Source organism: Podarcis tiliguerta (genome assembly GCF_965153285.1).
Source record: "Podarcis tiliguerta genome assembly, chromosome: 14".
Classification (NCBI taxonomy): domain Eukaryota; kingdom Metazoa; phylum Chordata; class Lepidosauria; order Squamata; family Lacertidae; genus Podarcis; species Podarcis tiliguerta.
In genome coordinates, this window is record NC_139547.1 from 14,815,064 (window position 1) to 14,825,292 (window position 10,229).

The 10,229-nt window shown below is 38.4% G+C and overlaps 1 protein-coding gene across 4 annotated transcripts in view; it reads right to left on the bottom strand.

The window, feature by feature from the left end:
- The window catches only part of FAM227B (family with sequence similarity 227 member B), a 106,910-nt gene that overhangs the window by 95,603 nt on the left and 1,078 nt on the right, over window positions 1–10,229 (bottom strand). For all 4 annotated transcript variants that reach the window (XR_014504573.1, XM_083412085.1, XM_083412086.1 and 1 more), the window contains exons 2-6: window positions 7,944–7,997; window positions 6,509–6,767; window positions 4,564–4,628; window positions 3,493–3,537; window positions 2,645–2,749 (exon numbers count right to left, since the gene is read on the bottom strand). Coding sequence is in view for 3 of the 4 variants with exons in the window: in XM_083412085.1 (XP_083268211.1) it covers window positions 2,645–2,749; window positions 3,493–3,537; window positions 4,564–4,628; window positions 6,509–6,767; window positions 7,944–7,997 (528 nt within the window). In the remaining variant the exon portion in view is untranslated. The remainder of the gene's footprint in view (window positions 1–2,644; window positions 2,750–3,492; window positions 3,538–4,563; window positions 4,629–6,508; window positions 6,768–7,943; window positions 7,998–10,229) is intronic.

Genomic DNA, 10,229 nt, shown 5'->3' on the forward strand with positions numbered 1-10,229 from the left:
TAGGTCCCACGATGTAAAAATAAGGAAGTGGTCATGCCAATCGACTGTAACCTTTTGAAAGGATCTTGGTGGACTTGCGATGAAAAACAAGGCATCTGACAGGCCTAGGCAAATGTCACTGCATTATTTATACACAAGTCATGCTTTGGAAAATTATTTTTACAGCATTGAACTTAACAAATTACAGTTCATTATGTCCTTTGCTATGCATCTACAAGATTATTTGTCACTCCGCAGCTGTAACCTTATATAACCCTTTAAAAACTGACCCCAAGTAATTGCTTGGGTCAGTACTCATTTTCTCAATAGCAAGCAATCATTTTATGCTCTGCAATCATATAACTTTTTATGGGATTATAAAAATTGGCCTTGATTGTTGGTATTAAATTTAAAACCTTCCATTTGGATTTTTAGATCCTAATTAATTTTTGGCTTCTTAAAGACAGTTTTTGCAAACGCAAGTCTGGCACAGATCTATAAGAATATCCGTTAGTTAGACCAAAATAATAATATTAGCTTAAATGGGTTAAAGTCATTACCTCCCCCCCCCCCGCACCAAAAAATCTGGTTCTTCTCATACTTTATACTACTTGGCCTTGAACAAATGACAAGAAATGAATAATGGCTGCAATAAATAAACCTGACACCTTGTCAAAATGTGTAAATTCAAGGAAAAATGCAAATCCATAAAATGACATTATGCTATAAACATGCAGTAATTATCTTAAACTAACATTTACTGCCTGCTTCAAAAATATTAATAGAGAAAAGAAAAAGGGATTTAAAGTAACAGCTGTACAGCAAAAATAATTTAGATATATTCAAATAGTATTAATGTGAAAGTAACAGCCAGGGTAATATATTTCTTTGGACCAAAAAAAAATGTCAAAAAGTACGGAGAAAGCTTCAAAATTTTCCATACTTCTTCAGTCTGAATGTTATACAGTGTTTTACAAAAATACCCCCCCCCCCCCAAAAAAAAGAGAGAAGCCTAATCTGCAAATTTTAAGGTGGAAGTGCAGATATTATGCAGATTTATGATACAATTCTATTCCGGACATTCCTGGGAACAGGTATGTATAGGATTGCACTGCAAAATAGGTTTTGCAAACCGATCTCAGATTGTGTTGAACCAAGGATTACTGAGACCAAACAGGAAGGGGTTGATCCCCTTTGAAAGCACAATTTCCGCTCTGGGTTTGGAGATATAGACTCCAGGTCACAGATCAGTAAGGATAGCAGCCCTCACAACTGCTGAGCCTAAGCAATGGTGCTGATCACCACTCTGGAAACAATGAGCAATGGGGAACAAACATAATGTTGTCATATCCTTAACAAGTAACTGCTGCTTGAAAGCTGTTTATGGTATCCAACCGATTGGTAGGTGTATGCACAACCCCCAAGCTCCATATATAGTTACAGGTACTGGATAGGGTTGTTTTGTTGTTTGTTTGTTTAACATGTTGCAGTATCTTTTTCTTTTGCAGACATAGAGCCCAAATTGAAGGGTGATGATAAAAGTGTTTTATTTCTTTAGCTACTGCTGATTTTAATCATTTTTTTCAATATTTTTAAATGCCAGTTTTAACCAGTTTAGTGACCATTTTAATGTTTATTTTATATTCTTGTAAACCACCTAGAGATTTTCTTACAATCAAGCAATATATATTTTTACAAACCAATGCTTGTAAGCATTGTTCTCCCCTCCCTTATAAAGCTGGAAAACAACCATGGAGGGGACGACGTTACAATTCTAAAACATTTTCAGATTTACAATGTTAATATGCCTACTAATGAAAAATTTAAAATACCACATATGAACTTACTAAAAGAACAAAGATATTCCATGGATCAATTCTTATGTTTCATCAAACGCTGCTGCTTCTTTAATCACAGAATAATATATTATCAGAGGCTGGAGCACTTCCATTTCCAATAATACACAAAATGTTACTTGGATTGAAGGCTATGTCCTTTCTGTCATGAAGTCACAAAAGTATCACAGGAACGGTTCTCCAAACTTATATTCTCCAAGCAGGTAGCACACAAAAGAGCATACCAAAAAGTCTAACAGCAGGCCCAAGAGTTTGTGTTCTTTGGGAGGCCAAGCTAGCAAAATACTTATAGCAACTGGGAGATGGATCTGGCAACCAGCCAGCCCAGTCATGTGCTCCTGTTTAACAAGGCTCAATTAACAACAGCTGCTCTGCTGAACAATCAATTCATGACACTTTCCTCACTTGTTAATAAAATGGAGTGAATTAATCACTCTGCATATTATGTTTAATGCTATCTGAAATTTATCATTATTTGCAAAAAAAAATAAAAATGAAATACATCTTGCTAAGGGAGGTACAGATGGATGTACAGCAGCAAAAGACCCAAAATATAATAGTTGGAGACATAAAATGCATTTTATGTGGATTTTAACAGTGGACAATAGAATTTCATATGATGTAATTGGCTTCTTAATGACTTCAATGTATAATATGTCTCAAGTATGTCATGCAATCTTAAAAGAACTGTTAACATTTTTTTTCTTGCTTCAGATATAAACCACTTATCAAAACTGATGTACCTTAAGCTCTAAAAATATTTTGCATCAGCAAGTTTTGCTACCTAAACTGAAATACAAAGTTTATACCTTGAAGGTTTGGACTTTAAGAACTGAATCCCAGAGTTGTGCGGGTTCTAGATGATTTGGTAGTTTCATGACTTTCATTGGCTTGAAACCAGGGAACTTGTAATTCTAAAATGAAGACGAAAATCCACATTAATAACTATGCTTCCAATTGTTTATCTCAGAAAAATGTGCTAGTTCTGAAACTTGGTATCAGTAAGTTACATGAAGTGTACATTTAAAAAAAGCAAGCTCAGAACTATCCACTTTTTTTAGACAAAAGCAGCTATGTTCAGGCTACAATGTGAAACCTCTTTATTTTAGGTAATAATCAGAGAATCTGTTGGTTGTTCTGTGACTTTTTCGACTATAGCTTCTATGCTGATGATTCCCATTGTGTTATAAATGTAATTTTTTTGTAAAATTAAAGAAACAAAAAAGGAGCTATACAGGATCCTGATTAATATGGAGACTCTAGCACCCAAAGGTTGAACCCTCTTCTTCCAGTGATAAAGGTAAAGGTAAACGGACCCCTGACCATTAGGTCCAGCCGTGGCTGACTCTGGGGTTGCGGTGCTCATCTCGCTTTATTGGCCAAGGGAGCCGGCAGACAGCTTCCGGGTTATGGTTGCCATATTCGGGGCCAGGAAGGAATTTTCCTTGCAGACAAATGGGCCCATCTGCAGGTTTTCCCCTGCCTCACAACAAACGTCATAGCGCCCCTTCCAAGACACAGCACTGTCAGGAATGTCACACGTGACCCATGTCAAGGGGGAGCCGACATGCTAGGGGGTTAGACTTGATGACCCTTAGGGTCTCTTCCAACTCTACAATCCTATGATTGACTTCTGCAGGATATTTGGTACAATTACCTCAACTCTTTTAGAACTTGTGTGGTCTATGGTATCTGCAGCAATCTGAAATACATTTTAAACAAAAGTATTGTGTCAGTATGCTAAATGCACTGAGTAGTAAAGGCACTATCAATATTTTGTGGCAAAAAAATAATTGCTGAAAATATATGATGAAAAGAAATTTTGAAATTATCTGCTATGAAAAAAGGTGGATTCTCTAGGCAGTGTTGTTACCTGTGTGGACATATAAAATTACTCAAGGCCTAATTTTACTTGGAGCCAGGTGAATTAGTGATGATAAGAGAAGCACACATAACTAGCATCTGGCAGCATCTACACTATAAACATATCAGAGCTGATGTTGAATACAGTGCTAATTGTGTTAAAGTTGTACAGTTCTGAATACGAGCAAATTTCCCCACTTCATTTCTTGAGCCACTACAAAAAAAGTATGCATGGGCATACTTTAAGGAAGATGTCTACCTGTTGCAAAGTTACTAGTGTCTGTAAATTAAGATTGAGGAGGCTGTGGCCCTTCAATTGTCACTGGATTCCAGCCAGTGCAACATCTGGTTATACATACCTGCTGCATATGCAGTAAAGGTGGTAAAATGGTGTAAACATACTGGGGTAACAGAATGGACTATATCATCACAGGTGGAGGGTGAGAAAATCACAGTTCTGAATGCACCTCTGTGTAACAAAGCACTTTGCAATCAAGAGCTAGCACAGCAAAAGTCAGTACTTTCTCTGATATGTTCCTTTTTTTAAATGTGCAGGAAGCATCAGACCCCCAGTGGAAGTCTGAAATGGGAGTCCATTCTACCACCTCATTATGCTGATATTATAGCCCAAAATGTTACATCAGTTTTCCGCCAGTTTGTCATGTCCCACAGTGATCCATGGAATTTGTGTTTGGTGAGGTTGCTGAGAATTTTGTTTAAAGAGCCCTCTCTGGCAAGTGAAATATAATCATTTCTGCACTTGTTTCAGGGATACTAGTGAGGCGATTCAATTTCAGGAACGTTATCAGCTGGCAGCTCCTAATGAGTAAAATGGGGTGTATGTATTAACCAACGAGTACAATACCTGCACTTTCTTCTTTTTCTTCTTCGTCCTTGGCAAACTGCTTGTTGATTCAGAAAGACAAGTGTCTTGAAAGGAAGAAAGTATGAAGAATTTAGAATGTATCACTAATTTTCAATTTCATGAAACAAATACAGATTTTGGCCATAACTGCATTTTCAAGTATGTGTAGTATAGAAATCTTGGTTCACTGAAATGACCAGCCAGTGATCTGGGAACTGAGCTAGATTCCTGACATATGCTAACTGCCCTACCTATATGTATATACAGTGGTACCCCGGGTTACATACGCTTCAGGTTACAGACTCTGCTAACCCAGAAATTGTGCTTCAGGTTAAGAACTTTGCTTCAGGATGAGAACAGAAATCGTGCTCCGGCGGCACGGCGGCAGCGGGAGGCCCCATTAGCTAAAGTGGTGCTTCAGGTTAAGAACAGTTTCAGGTTAAGTACGGACCTCCGGAACGAATTAAGTACTTAACCCGAGGAACCACTGTAGTAGCTTTTAACAGCTGGACCACAGACCCACTTTCAGTACACAATTGTAGAATACTTCCTACAACCACAAATTCAAATTCTTGCATACATTTACTCAGCAGTAAGTTCCACTGAATGAACTTGTTCCGTAGTAAATGTGTTTGTAATGATGTCTAAATTTCTCCTAAATTGTTTTTAAGGAAAGGTGGGGTACTTCAGGGAGTAATGCTAATGACTAGAGTAAAACACCACTCATATTTTAGGGGGAAATGTTTTTAGATGAGATGTAAACATGCTTTGAAAAATCACTTTGGCTATTAAGGAAAATATATCTCTATTGGTGTAAGCCAGACTTCACTTCTTGAGCCTAATGTTCTGGGCAGTAAATGTTGTCTAAATATTACCAGAGGATAAGGAGCTTGTGTTAATTAGCTGAGTAATGTCAGGACGTGTGTGTCATCAACAACAGTTTGGTGAATTACAACAGTTTATTATGTAATGATCCACTGTGTAGTTTTCTGCATTTAATTTCCCTCTGGTCTCACTATTTACCAATATATCTATATCTTTATAATACTTCATGCATCTGTTGAAGTGGACTGAAGTCAATGAAAGCTTATAATATATTTATTTTAAGGTGATGCAAGACTCAATTTAGTTGCATTCAATGTAGCACTAAGTGAGTCATTTAGCAGTATATTTGTTCCGCTGGCAAAATTTGCCAGCGGAATGTTGCACGAGAGAATGCATAAGCTGGTTGCTGGTAACTTTGTTGTGCAATATGTATAATATGTTGCGCAACTGTCACGTTGGCTTCCTCTGTTGCACAACATTAAAACTCACCTGTCCACTAGCACTAGACCCCTTACACTACCATAGAGAGAATACTGTGAAACATTCTTTTGTTTTTGCTGCAAAAGACTGGCACAGCTCCCCCTCTGGATATTATTTACATAGCCCCAGTTGGAACGTAACATGAAGCCAAACGATGACTTAGCATGAACAAATAACCTCCCAGATATAAGGCCATAGCTGCTTTGATTATCCTCCATTCCTGCTGCTGCTCTGAGCTAAGCCATGGTTTGACTTGGCATTATATCTAAACCTGGGCTGATAATTTAGTTCCCCTATGCAAATAAATAATAAACATTACACAGTTAAAACCTGTTCCTTCAAGCAACTGAACATTAAAAAATAAGGATATGTTTCCAAGTGTGAAACTTATAATGGGGTGGTATGCAGTTGGTGTCCCTTCACAGACAGAAGGCAATGAAGAGGAAGGCAATTTTCAGGAATTTTCACTCACCATTGCCTCCTGCACCCCACCAAAAATCTGCTCCCGAGGGAGTATGTAGGGAGGTTGCAGGGAGGAAAAGGAATCACTTGAAATTGTCTCCCTCTCTGTGGATGTCTTCAGCAGAAGGACACTAATTGGATATTGGCTGTAACTGATAACTCAATGGATAATTATTACCTTGTTCTATAAAAACACCCTCTTGGTCATCTTTTTCTGATTCTTTAGATTCCAAATAAAGTACGACATCAGCATGTTCATGGACTCTCATTTTGCATTCATCCATTTTCTTTTCCAAATCAGAGATAATTTTAGTGGATATTGGAGCATTGTCATGAAGAAACTTTGTAATAGTCTCCAAGGCATAGTCTTTTTTTAACTTGGCAACCAAAGGCTGAGTATCCATTTCTGGCATGTAGGGAAACCGTGGCCAATCATCCTGCAATAATAACAGTTATTGAAAATCTGACAAACAATAATGTTAAGGAACAAATATTTATATATACACAGAGACACACCCATACACCTACATGCATACATACACAGAATCATCACACCAAAATTAAGCACTTGCTTTCTTTATCCAGTATACTTGAATAGCAGAGGTTAATGTATGTGCTTAATTCTTCCACTAAAATAAATTTTATTCACAAATGCTAATAGATTTTTAGAGTATAGTGATGTTTAACAAGTTTGTGAATGTTTTGTTAAATAATGGATTTACTGTTGTTAGCTACCTTGAGTGCCATGTGTAGAAAGGTGGGATAGAAACTAAGGTGGTAAATACCATATTTTTCGCTCTATAAGACGCACCAGACCATAAGACGCACCCAGTTTTTGGAGGAGGAAAACAAGAAAAAAAATATTCTGAATCTCAGAAGCCAGAACAACAAGAGGGATTGCTGCGCAGCGAAAGCAGCGATCCCTTTTGCTGTTCTGGCTTCTGGGATAGCTGCGCAGCCTGCATTCGCTCCATAAGACGTGCACACATTTCCCCTTACTTTTTAGGAGGGAAAAAGTGAGTCTTATAGAGCAAAAAATACGGTATATAATAAATAAAACAAATGGATCATATATTTTTTTTAGTATAGTACTGCCTACAGCTATCACTTCATCTTGCAGTAGCAAATTTCAAAGTCCCAACTATGTGTTGTGTAATGTAGGTTAGGTAAGAGAAAGTGAGTTATCCAAAGCTGCACACACAATGACCTTTATGGCAGAGAGATGATTTGAACCCATGTTCTTCCTTGTTCAGGTCTAGCACACTATCCAATATATCACACTGGTAAAATCGGACAAAATGTAAGGCAATGAAATCACTAAAGCGTAAGTTCCAAAAAACAAATGGGTAACAACAGCTACATTTCTTCCAAAACTTGCATATGAAAAATGTAGAATAACCACAGGAGCGCCTTTCTATGTAAGCTTTTCCAATTCTGCACTGTTCTTACATTCCACTGCCTGAGGGCTTGAAATGCAATCCTCATTTAAACTTGTTTCTCAGGGTATACATTCGTAAGGTCCTTGCTCAAAACTTTGTTCTCCCCAGACCTAACCCCCCTCCCCCCACAACACACATACATACGGGTATTATTATTTTTTTAAAACTACCTACCAACTTCTGAGAGACTAAAAATTCTTCAAATGTGCGAGGAGGCTGCGGCACTGCCTAGAAACAAAGATACATTTGTATTACAAAAGAAACCCTCCATAAATGGTGCATGCCAGTAAAAGAAATATTAGGTGCTCAATTTAGCAACAGCAAGTCGGTGATGTCTACTGCTGGGTTTTGATAATTAGTATATGAAAGAGGGAGGCATTACACTGAATAGATAACACTGAAAATAAAGGAACACAAGAAATTATGCAGAAGACTAACAAGAAAGGAGAGATACAGGACTGGTTTACACAGCCACCCAAGCTGGGAATCCTTATGCTTATTTGAGGTTCAAATGCATCAAACACTCCCAGAGCTTATGTTTCTACCTCCACTGCCAGTGGTACTATGCCTCACTATACCAGTTGCTGGGAATCACAAAGTATGAATGCACTAATGGGGAATGCCTGGTGCTGCCTAGGAATTTAATTTAAAAAAAAAACACAAAGAAAATTCTGATTTTTAAAAGGGCTGTGCGAGTTTTGGGGCTCTGTGTGTGCGTGCGTGCATCCAAAAGCATCCAAAAATGGCCACAAAACACCATTTCCACATTGGAAAGCCTTGCTTGTAATCGTCACGCTAAATTGGGCAATGTCATGCCAAAGTCACATTTCATTCCACCACCTTGTTTCAAAATGATGCCTGGCATCCAAATGTAGACTAAGAGCACTGGCTCCCCCTTGGGAACCATCAGACCAAATTAGGCGACAATACCTTCAGAGCCATCCAACTTGGAGCAGGTCTGGCCCATTACACCAAATCTGGCAATGTCCCATCCAAAAGAGTTGGGGATGTATTCAGAGGTGTCCAAATTGGCACACTTTGGACCCATCGTTCCAAAAATCAGGTTACGTCATGCCAAAGTCATGTTTCAGCTTGCCACAATATTGTTGGGAGGTGCTTTTGTTTTGTTTTTGAGGTGGGTGGAATCTAATGAAAGATTTCATTGTTCAAGTAGCCAGACAACGGCCATAATGGCCTTAAGTATGGGTTTTTAGTATAAGAAAGGAAGCTGTTCTGTGCCAGAGGGGAAATGGGTGTATAACATGCTACTGGCCATAAAATATTATACCAAATACAAGACATAGATTGAAACATTGCCTTTTACATTCTGGCTGCAGTTCCGATCCATCAAAAGGCATAAAAGCCAAAAGCATCTAGCTGTCGTTTTTCCTTCCATTTAACAGCTAGAGAAGAGATCCTCCCAATGCAAAAATGAGCTGGTTTGTACACAATTATTGTGTAAGCCACTTTGAGTTACTTTCTGTAAACAAATCCAATAGAAATAAAATAAACTGGACTACTGAGATGGTTAAAAAAAGAAGCTGCACACTTATTCGCCTCACAACCTGGTGCACAATACCCCCACCCCACTCTGCATGTGGCAGATGCTATATGTGTAAAAATTATTTCTAGCAAACAAAACATATCCAAAGTGCTACCACTAAATTGCTCTTGTTTTCACAGCAGGAAATCTGCAACTACCGATCCCAGAATAGCTCTTAGTCATATATATTTCTGCAGGGTTCCCCCTGCCCCGGGGGGTGGGGTTATTCATGTTAAAAGGACTGTAACAACTTAATGGCGAGTACCACCACATTTTTTTTCTATTAAAAAAGCACTGTATTTATGGGATGCATTCGTTTACTAGGCAGCAAGCCCCCTCACATGGGAACAGGCATCTATTAGCAGTCCAATCCATGGGAGTAGCCAAGATTTGTGTTAGTGGGTGGACCCAAAAAGTTATTGAGCGTTTTTTGGGAAGAGTATTTCCAAAAGCTATTGAGCGTTTTTTTAAGGGGGCAGAACCTCGGCTAAGAATTTTTGAGGATTTATTTACTAAGGTTGTGCCCCCTCTCCCCGGTCATGTCCTTATTATTATGACTGTAATTTAAATTAATAAGATTTTGGAATGCAGAAATAAAGAAAATCATCAAACCATCAATTCTACCATGTGGGGGTATCTAAATTATATAATTCAGTATTTCAATGATTGTTATTAGTCAAGAGGTTTAAACTTTAAAGACTGTCTCAAGGCAAATCTAAAAAAATGTAATATAAACACTGAGAACTGGGAAACACTGGCCTGCGAGCGCTCCAGTTGGAGAACAGCCTTTACCAAAGGTATGGTCTTGGGCTTTGAAGACACTCGAACTCAGGACGCAAGGGAGAAATGTGCTAAGAGGAAAGCATGCTTGGCAAATCCACACCGTGATCAACTCCTGCCCGGAAACCAATGACCCC